At 51.2% G+C, this 14,281-nt stretch overlaps 1 protein-coding gene across 4 annotated transcripts in view; it reads left to right on the top strand.

Annotated features, from left to right (window-relative positions):
- Positions 1 to 14,281, top strand: part of Cdhr3 (cadherin related family member 3) — a 59,832-nt gene that overhangs the window by 23,461 nt on the left and 22,090 nt on the right. For all 4 annotated transcript variants that reach the window (XM_023719483.1, XM_004635012.2, XM_023719481.1 and 1 more), the window contains 4 exons: positions 2,279 to 2,373; positions 3,091 to 3,195; positions 8,239 to 8,390; positions 11,240 to 11,429. In XM_023719483.1, the coding sequence (XP_023575251.1) occupies positions 2,279 to 2,373; positions 3,091 to 3,195; positions 8,239 to 8,390; positions 11,240 to 11,429 (542 nt within the window). The remainder of the gene's footprint in view (positions 1 to 2,278; positions 2,374 to 3,090; positions 3,196 to 8,238; positions 8,391 to 11,239; positions 11,430 to 14,281) is intronic.

Here is a 14,281-nt window from a genome sequence, read left to right as displayed (position 1 = left end):
GCTCTCAATCACTGAGCTATACCGAGTCCCCCCACAACTTTATGGTCTAACAGGAAGGTAGCAAACATTTGCTGTGGGCTTACCATGTGCCAGACCCAGATCTAGAACTTTACATGACATCTCCTCAGGTTGGCCTGTTGCTATTACTCTTGGTACAAATGCATCGGCTTCAGGAAACCTGCCTCCAGGATCATGGAACTTACGTATTATTCCAATCTGTGACTCATCTCCACATGAGTCTGAGTCCCTCCTAGTCCATCTCTTGCATTTATCGCTCTTGGGGCTCCCCTTTCACACCCTTGTCCATTTCCTTGGTCAGGGCAGGGCCTGTCTGTCATCTCTGTATCTCACTCTTCACACTGCTTGGGATCAACCAGGACAGGAAACCCATCTCCTGGAGCTTTTCACATCATGCATGGAAAGACATCCGGACTGAGGTGCATACTGCAAATGCCCCCCACCCCCGGTCTCTAAACCCCGGTCCTCCATCACATTCAGCTAGGGCCTCTGCTTCCTGCATGCAGCAGGATTCTCTCCATAGAAGGCTCTGCTCAAAGCCCCCGGACTGCTGTGTGTGTGGGCACTGCGGGGCCAGGCAGCTGCTGTCTGCTGATAGAGACCCAGACCGCTGTGGGGGGGGGGGGATTTTGACACCCTGGGAACTCAGACAAAACGAGGGCTTGGGAGAAGTGCGTTCCTTGGCATTGTTCCAGTGTTTCACCCTAAAAACACCTAGATGACAAGCAAGAAAGACTTAGTCAAATAGACTCCTGCAGTAGTGTGGTTCTAGGATTAACTAGGCTTTTAAAACAACATTTAAGAATAGGAGGAAGAGCTCGACATATGGATGAAAAGAACAAGATATTATCCTTTTGATTAGAACATTGACTTGAGATTGTATATATTTGCACAGAAAATAGAAAGCTCATCCTCAAAATGATGAGATTTTGCAAGGGACTTCTATTTAGTGTCTTTTTAGTACTTTCCTGACATTCCCATTAAAACATACACTCGTTAAAACTAGAAAGAGATTATTAAGTAACAAACAGAAAATAAACCCTTTAAAACTGGTTTTAAAACCATATATTGGCCCCAGAGGAGACCTTTAATCTGTTTTCTGTGGATGCTCATACTGGGAAGTCAGCTGCAACCTCGCAGCAAATCGCTGGGCTGGAAACCTCGGCCAGTATTTCTTTGATTTGGGACTTCAGAAGCCTGGGCTCTGCTTAGGAGATCTTCACTGATCATCTGCTCTGGAGGTCCAAGGCCTTGAGGACAGACTATCCCCCATCTCAGCAGGAAATAATGAGACTTTCTAACCTTAAAGCCCTTTGAGACAAATGGATCTAATGCACAAGTCTCAACTATTGCGGCAGCTCTTCTTCTTTTTTTTTTTTTTTCGGAACTGGGGATTGAACTCAGGCCCTTGCGCTTCCAAGGAAGCGTTTATTCCAATAAGCCATCTCCCCGGCTCTTCTTATACTAAGTGTGCATTCTCATGTAGTCACCCCAGTAACCTGGAGGAGCTACTGGTGGGGTCCTCCCTAAACGGTTTGTCCCCAGGCTGTGGTGAGGAGAACTGGAGCCCAAGTCCATCAGACCAAGGCCATCTTGACGGGAAAAGGCGGACCAAGAATGACAGATTCTCAGCTATCCAAAAACATGGGAGGGTCTTTCCCAGAGTGACATTCTTGGGACAAAACTTTGAAACAGCTCTTCTCTGTCAGCAACTCAGGGTCCAATAAGGGCACTATGCCTGCTGTATCTCGTTCTAGGTCACGCTTGTCTCCTTCCTGTCACTTCCTGGTTTCAGTGATACTTGTGTCCATATTTCCCCCTTACCTTAAGTGTAGAGACAGGATCTGACTCACTGTGGCGTAGCCCTGCTGATGAGCCCATGGTGGGCGTGCCTACCCAGCATTGGTTACAGCCAAGACAGGTCACAGCCACACGTGGTCTGCAAGCAGAAGCTGCAGAGGCTGCAGTAAGCAGCCTGGCCACAGCCTGGGCAGTGCCCTTCGGGACACTCAGAAGGTGAAGCAGGAGCCTCCGACCAGCTTCTCAGGGTGTGGTCAGTGAGGGCCAGGAGGTCAGGCCAGCAGGTCCAGCAGCTTCTTGGACTCTGAGCCACTAGATCTGAGAGCTGCCTTTTGGTCTTTATCTTGACTCATCAAAAATGTCCCAAGGGTCAAAAATTTAAGATGGTCACAGAGTGAAAACCTTTAGGAAAAGGTGTGCGGCTGTGCTGACTTAATTCTATTTCTCTCTTGTGTTCTAGTATTTCCTGACTTCTCCCTCAAGGAGCTTCAGCATGTCTGCCAATGGCACTCTCTTCTCCACAACGGAACTGGACTTTGAAGCAGGACACAAGAGGTAGCTTTGCTGTGAAGTTTGGTTTATTTGAGGGGCTGAGAAAATATGAAGGAGCAGCCACAGGCCACATGGAGGTGGTGGGACACTGGGCAGCCTGCTGCCTTACTCTGGGCTGGGTGGCCATGAACCCAGGGAGTCAGGGCCTGGGGTCATCCCTGGGAAGATGTCTTTCCAGTCCCAAACTGTCCTCCCCAGGTAGCAAGAGGGACAGTGGGAGAGGGCGTCCTGAGGTCAGGAGGATGCTCAGAGGCAATGGAAGTTTGGAGGAGGTGAGGCTGAGAAAGGGCTGGGGCACAGAGGTTTGCAGGGTGCCAGGCCTGAGGAAAGGTTTAGCTTGCAATGAACAAGGTGAGGTGAACTGGGCAAGGCCCAGCCCTCCCTGCTGTGAGGACAAGGTATGTCACTTATAAGCCTGGAGTGCATTGCTCTGGAAAGTGGCGTGGGCCTTGGGCAGGGACAGTGAGTTGCTGGGGTAGAAGTGTGACGTGCCTGGAACAAACAGATTGGTCATGGGGTGTTGGCCGCTAAGAGCAGTGGGAGGTGGGATTGGGGCTTTAGGGCCAGGGAGGAGGGTGACAGAGCAGCTCTGAGGACACAGGGCCTAAGCAATGGTGGTGGGACAGGGGACAGACTCTTACCTCCTAGTCCCACATGGCTCTTTGTCTTCTCACTCTGAGGCAGGCCAGCAAAGTTGATTTTACAATGTTTCTCTGACAGCTTCCACCTGACTGTGGAAGTGAGGGATAGTGGAGGCCTCAAAGCCTCCACAGCACTCCGAGTGACCATTGTGAATATCAACGACGAGATCCCATTCTTCACCAGGTAGGCTGAGGCCACGGGGGCATCCTGGGGTGCAGGCACTATCTTTCCAGGTCTTCAGACACTTTGGTGACAAGACAGAGGGATGCCCTTTGCTGGGGCTTAGAGGAGAGATGTGAGGTCTTCTGCATGCTTAATCTGGGCCTCTGGACTTCTACACCCCCTTTGCTCCCCACCCTGTGGCACCCCACATTCACATACACCATGGGCCAGTGGACATAGTGGGGAAGTGGACATGATGCCCCTGCAAAAGCGCAGCCTCTGTATGGATGTAGGAGATTGGTACCAGGCAGATCCTGGGCGGGGAAGAGCCGTGTTGACCTCACAGAATCCTGCAGCGCATCTCCCCAGTCAGGGCTCTGGGGAGCCCTCCATAGGCACCATCCTTGCATTCAGATGTCCATCCTAATGGCGCCCAAGGCACCTACCCACTCGTACAAGCTGCAGTTTCTTCCTGCCCTGGTAGCTCCAGGAAGACATCCAGCTGGGTCTGCAGCCCCTGTCCTCAACAGCAGTAAGGACAGATAGTACCAGCTGGTAGAAGCCTGTGAGCTCAAATTCAGCTCCATCCCTGGCCCAAGAGGGATCCTTGCCTGCTGCACATGGGGCTTTGGGAGAGGATTCAGGCTAGCAAAAGGCTCCCCCACCCCTAAGCACAGCCTGGCTTTCTGACTCCAGAGATTCTGTCTGCCCTAGGCCTTGCAATGGGTACAGAAGCCAAGGGAAAATGACACAGTCACCTGCCAGGGGCAGCTGCATTTGTGGCTATGAATTAATTCAGCAGCAATACTCTATCAACAAAAAAATAGGATATAATTATTATTTGGCAATTAAAAATGAAGCTATGTAAAATTTTATATTAAAAAATCCTAATAGACCCCAGAGCAAGATGAAGGCTCGCAAATAGATCCTTAAGATTGGGAGATATTGAGGCCACCACATTCCCAGCCTGGCTGGCTGGCACACTGCCGACACAGCACCATGAGAAGCTCTGGCACGTGAACACGGTCCACAGCCTGGCAGCTGGGCATCGCTGCGGACGCAGCCACAGCAGTGATGAACTTGCACATCGCTCTGCACGCCAGCACCTGCTGCCGGAGCTGCCCCAGAGAACACAGCGCATTTCTGGGAGACCAGCAGATGGAAAGCATGCGACAGCCCAGCCCAGCCCAGCCCTGGGCACAGCCATCAGCCCGCTGGTGCAGACTCCTCAGTCATCCCTGGAGGGAGGAGACAGCTGCGTGGCTGGAGCCCAAGCCTTCTCCCACGCCCTCTCTATCCAGCCGGGCTTTGAGGTGGAGGAGCAGGCTAAGGGGGTTGCAGAAGGAAAATAAATCCTTCCAGGGAAGTTTGTGAAGCATCTAGCTTGTATCGTATCTTCTGAAATGCAGCGATTGACATGAGCAGACAGACATGACCTTGGCTGGCTGAGCTGCCCGCATGGTCAGCTGGGACTCTTCCTTCCTTTGGGTTTGAGGGAGAACCTGTTAGTCCTCATCCTGGATAGACAGCCTGGCTTGTGTGACAGTGACCTGTATGACTGTCTAACCATTTTTAGCTGGTCAACTTGATTTCAAACAGTGCTGCATGTGTGGTGGCAAGGGTGGGTCTGGAGGAGCTGCTGTCCCAAAAGGGGACTTAGGGCAGGATCCTGCCTGTCTTCATTACCTTTCTTTGTTTCTTTTTTCTTTTTCTTTTTTCTTTTTTTTTTGCAGAACCAGGGATTGAACTCAGGCCTTTGTGCTTGCCAGGGAAGCGCTTATTCCACTGAGCCATCTCCCTGGCCCCATTCATTACCTTTCTTGTTATGGAGACCGAATGCCCTACCTGACACCCACAAATTAAGGGAGGAACGGTTTCTTCCAGTTCACATTTTGTAGAGGGTTCAGTCCATTGTCACTGGCTCCAAGGCAAGGTGGTGTGGCGGAGGGGCACTGGAGAGGAGGAACAGTTCATGGTGGGCAGAAGGTGGCAAAGCAACAAGGGATGACCACAGCCCTTTCTCTCTATATCTTTTCCAGACTACTCAGGGGAGGTAGCACTCACACCCTTAATCCTAGTACCCTTGATCCTGCCATTGCACCATGAATGAATTCCAGCATCACACACTCTAGATCCACCCGCCTCTGAAAAAGCCTCGCCTAGGACTGCACGAGGCCTTGTGTTTTTGGGGGGGGGCATCCTGACACAAGCCGTAACTGCCTGGCTTGGCCCAAGCGGTGCACTCACAAGTGATCTTAGCCCTCAGCCATCCACAACTCAGAAGCATCCGCCCAGGTCACACTAGGCTCTGAACTGAGGGTTTGCACGGTTCTCCTCAGACTTCTGTTTTTCTCTTTCCCCCAAACCAGTGCTAGCACTAACCACAAATTCAGGATTAGGAAGGTGAAGTCATCAAACTGACTAAAGTACACCGTGTTTGAGTAGTGCAGAAATGTTGAGTGTAGAAACAGCCCTTTCACACGTCCTGAGGGTTAAATGCCTTCAATTAATGAGACCGAAATAGGTGTGGTCTCTGTTGTTGAGACTGTCTAGCTGTTTTTCCCTGGATGGGGCACATACCAGCGAGCTTTATGGGTCCACGTTGTGCACTCAGCAGTGTGTCATTCTCAAAGCCAAGCCCTCTCCTGCAGAAGCACCCGACTGCTCTACACAAGCACCACGCTTGCTTTTCATGCAAAGCATCCTATTCTAGCTGTCAGCGGAAGCAGGCAGGTCTGTCTTCTCAAGTGCCCATTTCTTCTGTGCTGGTCCTCACGCCTCCTCCTCCTGTGCCTGGCCACAGAATGCACACATTAGGCACTGACCGAGAACTCAGCACAGAGGCAGGAAGCCATCCTGCCCCCAGAATCCTGACCTTTCCTATGACTGGAGGTTCTTGTCTACCCCTCACTCAGCTGGGATGACCAGGAGACATGGGAAGAGGCTATGAGAATGTCATGGAGTTTCATTGGCTTCGTCTACTTTGGCTAGAGTGAAAGTTGGTTGAACATCACACTGGATGATGCTGCACCCAGATCTGCATCTTGGATCTCAAAGCTCAGTACAGTATAGATTCCCTTTGGCCAGGCACGCTGCTGGGGCAGCCAAGAGCTGCTGCTTGGTCTGAGAAGACATCCTGTCCCTGATAGCCTGACAAGTCCCCTTCAAGGGACCTGGCTCCTGCAGCCCTGGTTAAGGGCCGGAGGAGCCCTGGGGCCCGCGGGCTTCAGCGGTGTACCCCTGATGTTGCGAGTGGGTTCCTTTTCCCGACAGGGCTTTCTCTGCACTGAACAAAGCGTGTTCAGTGGCATCTCTTGCTTTTTCCCCATAGACACAAAGAACCCTTCTCCCATGTGACAGCCAAAACCATGTCCGGGTATAATAGCCCTGCCTGAGAACCCCTGCCAGGAAGGAAGGGCAGGCAGAGGGTGGGAGAGGACTCTTCTTCCAGGCTGTCTTCTCTCTGCCCTGGGGAGGCAAGGACCTGGGGTGGTCCCCTCTGCACCACGCTTCTTGAACCTGAAGGGTACACAGATCCCTAGGATGTCTCGTAAAGGGTGAAGTCTTCCATCTGGTGCCTGGGTGGCCAGCTGGTGACCCAGGTACTGCTGGTCTAGGCATGACCAGAGCCAGGCTGCAGCAACAAGGCCTCTTCACAGTCACAATCCTTTTGCCGCTGCTAACTCACAGTGCCAAAGTGCAGAGCATCCCACATTAGATGTGAGACTCTCACGAGTGGGCAAAGGGCTCACTCAGGTCGCCAAGGCTGTGAGTGCAGCCTGCCTCCGTCCTCGGCTCCTGGCCCCCACCCTCTTTGCCCAGCCCTGGACCTGAGACCAACAGCATCTCACCCTGAGAAGGGTGTGGTGGTCATTGGGAGGACCGATAAGGCTGTTCATGGGATGTGGATAAGGAGGCCCAGACCTCTTCAGCTCAAGATTACTCAGCCAAATGGTGGGGTACACCCTAGGAGAGCCCTCAGTGTGGACGCAGGGGGCCTGGGGTGTACAGAGGAGCCTGCCCCTGACTCTGGCCAGAGCTCCCCTCCCATCTCTCCTTCCTACAGTCCTCTCTACCCAAGGCAGCTGCAGAGCACTGAGCCCTGATGCAAATGTAGTTACTTAGACCCCAGGTCCCTTAAGCCAGAGCCCTTGCAGACAAGGCCAATTTAGGGCAGCTGGGAGACTATCGGTGCCAACTGCCCCCCACTGAAATGATTTGCCCTCAGCACCAGGACTTCCTGAAGAGGCAGTGGAAGCAGGGAGTCTCCTTGCCTTCAAAGCTACTGAGTTTACCCCGTTCTATAGTTAAACCTTCCATCCCATCTGTCTCATCATGCCTTCTCTAAAGGCCCCAGGGGTGCAGGTGAAGTGACAGTTTGGAGAGGCTCTGTGAGAAATGACTTCTGCAGAACCCTGTCCGAACTTGACTTCTGCCAGCGGATTAGTCCTGAGTTCCAAGATGCAGATTTCGTGATTAATGAGCCCTGGAAACACGCATGAGCTCCACGTGCAAATTCAATATTCTTAGGCAAGAAAGAAAGACAAGAAAGGAACAAAAAGGGAGCACAGGTGCTAGAGGAGCAGAGCTTCACAACGCTCCAAGCTCCTGGAAGCACGGGTTCAGAGTCCCACAGCAGATAGCAAACCTGCAGCTCCGGGCTTTATGTCCAGATGGATTTTTAAAGAATTCAGGCAGGGTTTTTTTCCCCTTCACAAACATGGGAGAACGAGAGAAGCTAGCTGGAGAGGCCAACTGGCTTTATTGTAAAAGCTGCCTATGTGAAGGCCCGGCTGAAATGGCACAGGCAGGAGTGCACAGAGGCAGGCTGTGGCCTGTGTAAACCGAGGTGGCAACAGCGTGGCACTTTCTCTGCAGCCACAGGGATGTGATCCTTGGAATCACAAAAGCCGCTCACGCCTCCTTTCAACTGCTGTGCTCTCCCGCCGCATGTTGATGCAACTCCAGCAGCTCAGAGCTAAATTTAGCACTAACCAAAATACCCGCCGCCCAGACTGCTCCCTCCTGTGCCCCTGCGAACGAGCTGTGTCTGCTGTATTCCAGCCCGACGCGTGTGCACTCCATCCCGGAGGAGCTGCGCGTGGGAACCATCGTGGCCAATGTCACAGCTGAGGACCCCGACAATGATGGCAGCTTTCCCAGCCGCCTCCTGTACACCATCACGACAGTCAGCAAGTACTTTGTGATCAACCAGTGTGAGTCGCATGGGACCGTCTTGAAGTGTGTCCTCTAGTTCTTCTGCTATTCAGATTGTTCCACGTTATTTTACCTCTCTGACCTGGGCACGCCTTTCCTTCTAGGGTCATCACTAGGAGCCAGGAGATAAATGTATAATACCAGCTGCAGAGCGGGTTGTGGGAGGTGTGGGCAGCTGTGAGCCTGCCTCTCCTTAGATTTCCTTCCTCATCCATCATCAAGTTTATGCTGAGGCTCTCTAGTCTGTCTATGTCTATAAAAGGCATATGAACAAGAAAACAGCATGCAAATGTACTTCATCTGAGTTTCATGCAACAAGGGTCCTTCAAGGAAAGAAAGTCTCAAAGCTTCAGGGAAAACTGTTTCCATGCTAAGGTTGATCAAGAAGTGAATAGTTGGGGGGTCGGGGAGATAGCTCAGTAGACTAAGAGCCTAGTTAGGCAAGCACAGAGACTGGAGTTCAATCCCTGGGCACTACCTGCTGTGCCAGCCCCGCCCCTGAGTGCACTGAGCCGGGCGTGGTAGCACATGCCTGTAATCCCAGTGCTGGGGAGGCTGATAACAGGAAAATCACTATGAGTCTGAGCTGTGTAGTGAGACTCCGTACCAAATACATTAAAATAAATAAATATTTTAAAAATAAGAGGTGAATAGCTGGTGAATTATGGGTGGAGAACAAAAGGTGTAGAATCGGATTGGCAATAAAGCAGGGAGAACCTTAGCCAGGCCTGCACTGTAGATTCTTCTTGGCCGCTCTGTGTCTCCCATAATGAGAGTGATCCTTTTCTCTGGGTGGGGTGGGGCATCTCTGGTTTGAAGCTCTTAGGGTTACTTCATAGGAAGGCATAGAATTTCTTTATGGTGAGAAAGTCAGAGGTGCGAGAGGCCTCCCTCCTTCCACCTCTTTCTCAAATGCCCAGGTGCCAGGTTGCAGGCCCTAAAGCCCAGCAGCCTTGAGGAAGGTGGGTATGTAAAGGTAAGTGGGTTCCTACCCCAAGGCACCCTGATTCCTTGAGAAGACAAGACCTAGTCCATGAATGTGGAATTTCAAAGTTCCCAGTAGTCAAACTTTTGAAAACAAAACTACACAAGTGAAATTAGTCTTTAAAAGCCTTTCATTTAAACCAGCAGATCCCAAATATTATCATTTCAACATGCAATCAGTATTTAAAATCATGAATGAGACAGTTTGCTTAATTTTAATATATATATGAATTGAATCTTGGAAGTGTGTGATGTATTTTGTGCTTAAGCCACAGCTCAGTGCAGATCAGCCCCACTTCAGGTATTGAATGGCTCCAGTGGTGACAGATAGGACAGCGTCCTCTAGCTCAGTCTGCTGGGTTGCTGGGGTTATTCTCTCAGAAAGAGTCTGTCATGGCCACTTCATTGGAGACTTCATACCTGCCAGGTATTATATAGAGTGACCATGTGCATTACACCCCACATACTCAACCCAATGAATGTCTTAATCATTTGAAATTTGATGGAAGTGGAAACTGAGGCTTGGAAAGAGACCTGAGCAAGGGTGAGTGAGTGGCCTGAGGTCTCACGTCTGATAGTTGGGAAGCAGAGATTCCAATCCACACCAGCTAATTCCAGGGCCTGACCTCACAGCCACAACTAAGTGGTCTCACTTCCTTAAATCCTGACCACATCACCCTAAAGGATTTCACTTGTTATGGAGCTTGTATGTGGGCCAGCTGTGGACAACCTCAGAAGACTGCGCTATTGGCCCCATCACTCACAGGGCAAAGGATGCCTTTCCTCAGGGGAGGCCTGCAAGGGCAGATTCTGTGCTGCACCTGCGAAAACCCTAGTGTGAGGTCACTGAGGCTCTACCCTCTGCTGATAGGGTAGGGAGGGACAACCAGGGCTGAGAATTCTGTCCTTCAGGCACTACAAAATTGAACTTTTAATATGCACGCTTTGGGGGGGCATATTTATTAAGATGCTGGTTGCAAGTAACAGAAACTAAATCAAACCAACCCAACCATGAGAAAAGGAAAAAGGTAGGGATATGTATCAGCAGGACACAAGGTAGATCATAAGAAGGCACTAGCTACTCGGGACACATGGAGGGTGAACTGGGGCTGCTACAGCAAGCTCAGCCTCTCCTGTTCCAACCTCCTTTGGTAACAGGCCTTGTTCCCAGCATGAGTCTCCCAGTTATAGATTCTCCAACAAGAAACCCCTGTAGGCCAGACTGGAGTCAGACATCTACCATGTTGTCACCAATGGCTGGGGCTGGGGCCAGGAGCTCAACTCAGAAGTCTAGGGAGAAGCATTCTAGGAGGATTGGGCCAGATACTCCACTGAGTTCCTACTACAGGAACTGACATGAGTTTTGTTCTTTAAATGTATGCTGTCTTGGTCACTTTCCTCTTCCCTGAAACACAATAGCTAGCACCTAAACTTAACAGAGGAGTTGTTTATTTGGCTCAAATTTGTGGGCGGTTCAGTCCACAGTCTGGTGGCCCTAAGGCACAGGAGAGGGGTATGGCGGACAATTGCTCACCTCATGGAATTCAGGAAGCAGAGTCCGGGGAGGAGCGGGATGGTGACATGGCTTCTAGGCCACGCCCATAGTGGCCTGCCATTTCAGATCAGGCTCCACCTCCTAATAGTCAGTTGAAGCTGCCATGACCCAGTCACCTAGCAATGCTCCTACCCAGGGCTGCACGAGGCTTTAGGAGGACAGCTAAATATAAACCACATCATAGATGTCTAGCAAATCCCTATGTGAGCCAATCCTTGTCTTAGAATGGCCTTCTCTAATTTTCTCCATTGCCTTTGCTGATTCTTCATTTATCTTCAGAGGGTCATGTTCTAACCTTCGCCTTCATAGTGACTGGTACAATCCACGTGGCCCAGAGGATAGACCGAGATACAGGGGAATTAAGACAGAATCCCACCATTTCCCTGGAAGTTCTGGTGAGGGACAGACCCACTGGAGGCCAGGAAAACCGCATCCAGATAACCTTCATTGTGGAAGACATCAATGACAACCCAGCTACCTGCAATAAGCTCACCTTCAGGTATGAGCATGTGGCCACGAGTTCTGGACATCCTCCTTCTAGAATGGCCCTTCACCCTTTGGTAGTTTAGGAAGACTTATGGGCATGTGGGGAAATGGCGCAGTGCAATAAGTAGATTTGAACTGTCAAATTTGGCTCCTAGGTATTCTTTTTTGTTGTTGTTGTTGTATTTTAGGGAACAGTCTACTTGGTGTTCAGCGTCTCACTGCTAGATCAGACTCATAGTGATCCGCCTATTGACAACCTCACAAGAGCTGGGATTACAGGCATGTGCCACCACTCCCAGTGTCAGTCACTGTTTCAGCACCCCTGGGGGAGGGGGACTGGTTCAGCAGCCCGGGGATCAAACCCTGGGCCCAGTGCTTGCTTGCAGGCGCTTTAATCCACTGAGATATTTGGCCAGCCCTAGGTGTTCTTTTTATCCTCCTTTTTCTTTCCCTCATCTTCATTTCCCTTCTTCTTCGTTGTTTCCCTTCTCTGCTTTCTAAGTCTGCTGAGAGTTATTTTTTATTTTGCTCTGTTGGTGAAAAGTACCACAGGGACTTGTTAGGCCCTCTCTGGGCTGTGCCTTTTCTTTATTTATTGTTACCAGTGGCAAGACGGTGCTGTTAGTTAGCAGTTATAATAGATGCTTGAGACTCAGGATCAGTAACTAGGAGCTCCCAGAGAAATGTACCACCAGCGATATGAATAAATCAAAGGAAGTATTTATGAAAAACAAAACAAAGCATCTAATTCACTACACACAACTTAATTGCATACAAACAAAAGGGAAAGATGTGATACAAGTGGGATATGAGTTATTTTGTGTATTTTAACTTGTTCTTTGTCTTACAGCCCATCTGCAGTTATTTTAAAATAAGGTCCCTTGTGACTCTGGGTTAATATGCCCTCTTGGCAACAATATTGTCTGTCTACTATTTTATCAAAAAGCCACAAGATCAGTGATTTCCCAAGTTAGCTTCATCTCTGCGGTTTCATACCAGCCAGCTTCCCAAGTCTGAAGAGTGGCTAGGAATGTTTACAGGAAGTGGCAGCTTGGAGGTGACCTTCCCAGAGAGACTGTCCTGTCTCTGCAGCCAGGCTGAAGCCAGAGTAGGTCTGGTCTCAGAGGTTCCCCTGGGGAAAAGTCTCTTGTGTTTATGACTGGTTTTGCAAGACTCAGCAGGTGCATTTCCATACAGACCCAATAAATCTACAGTTAAGCTGTGCAAAGGACAAAGGCTGCCAGACAAAGATGGTCTGGGGTAAGCCATAGAAATAGAAATTCCTTCATTACACTCATCAGTGTCCTCCAGTTCCCCCGGTGGACACGCCCTGCATAGGTGTGGAGAAGCAGTGTGGCCTTGGATCTGATAACAGAGCGGCTGCCCATCTTCCTGGACACATCCCTCATCTGCCTGCTCCTCTCCACCTTGCCCTGTGGCCCAGGAGGCAGAGCCCAGCTGGCTTCCTTGCCTTACAGGGCTTCTGCCGGCCAGGGGAGTCCTGGGAGGGGAAGGAGGAGGGCAGGGTCCTTATCACCCAGCTTTCTCCCTCCACCCTCTGAAGGGCTGAATTCCTATGTGCAGCACCCTGCACATAGGGGGGCTCTGGGTCTGGGGATGGTGACATCCTCTACTTGAGATTTCCATGGCCCCTGTATGCATCTTGGTAATAATCCCTTTTCTAATCCTCCTAGAATTATCCTAATTTGCCATCTGCTTCCTGCTGAGACCCTGATGAACTCAGTCACAGCTAGACCGTGGGTGTGACAGGCTTTGCTCCCCACCTAAGCATTCCTACACCTCAGCCTCTCTGAGACAAGTGAGGATGGTTGCCATGGGGAGCTGGGCTTGTGACTTCCACACCACAGCAGGCATAAATTGAACTCACCTTCTGTTAGAAAAGCCCAGGCCCTGGAGATGAAGTGGAGATGTTTTGCACAGTCACACGCTTTCCTTAAACATCTAAGCCTGTGCTCTGGGGTGGTCCCAGTGCATCCTGGGAAATTCCTCTCTTCACCTCTGTCCTCCTGGGCCCTTCCTTTCTTCATTTCCTACCTCTCTGGAGCTCGTTTCCTGCCTCTCTGGAGGAGGCAGACTCAAGAGTAGGAACCCTGGCATCTGGCGCTTCCCCTGTGGTTCTCCTTCAGGGCTCATTTGTTCATGGCAGGTCTGACTTCCTGCAGCCCACCCAGCAGAGACAAGGGCAGTTTGCAGGCAACGTCCTCTGGGCTTTTCCAAGGAGGGTGACTGTCAGCCATCCTAGCCAAGTGAAGAGAGCCCGGTGCCGAAGTCCTCCCTGCAGGGCCCAGTCTGTGTCCCCTGGCTCCTGTGCACCTGGACAGGTGGACTGATATGCCACCGCCCCCTCCAGGGCCAGGACAGGGGAGGGAGGCTGGAGGTAGCGGGCGCCCCCTGCTGTCCTCTTGGGGCGCTGCAGGCTCCGGGCCTCAGCCGAGGTCCTTGGCTTCCTTGGCTGGTGATGAAGGAGCCCAGGGTCCCAGCCCTGCGGCATCAAAGGCGCCAGACAGCCCTTGCCCTGCGCTCTGCTACAGGTGCTGTGCTGCAAGCGCTTCACAGCTTGTCTCAGCAGGGGCAGGAAGGGCAGCGACTCCACATGCAGAAGTGCAGCCTCCTCTAGGTCAGTGGCTCCGATGCCATGATGCAGGGGAAAAAGACCCAGCGTGAAGAAAGAAGGAAAGAATATGCCGGAAGCCCCTCTTGTAACCTCAGTGCTTGGGGGAAGGGGTAGGAGGTTCACCAGGAGTTCAAGGCCAGCCAGAACTTAGAAGGAAACCCCACCACCACCACCAAAGGAAAGGAAGGAAGGAAGAAGGAAGGAAGGAAGGAAGGAAGGAAGGAAGGAAG

This window comes from Octodon degus, unplaced genomic scaffold (assembly GCF_000260255.1).
Source record: "Octodon degus isolate 3935 unplaced genomic scaffold, OctDeg1.0 scaffold00068, whole genome shotgun sequence".
Taxonomy (NCBI): Eukaryota; Metazoa; Chordata; class Mammalia; order Rodentia; family Octodontidae; genus Octodon; species Octodon degus.
This window is presented reverse-complemented; position numbering and strand designations above follow the sequence as displayed.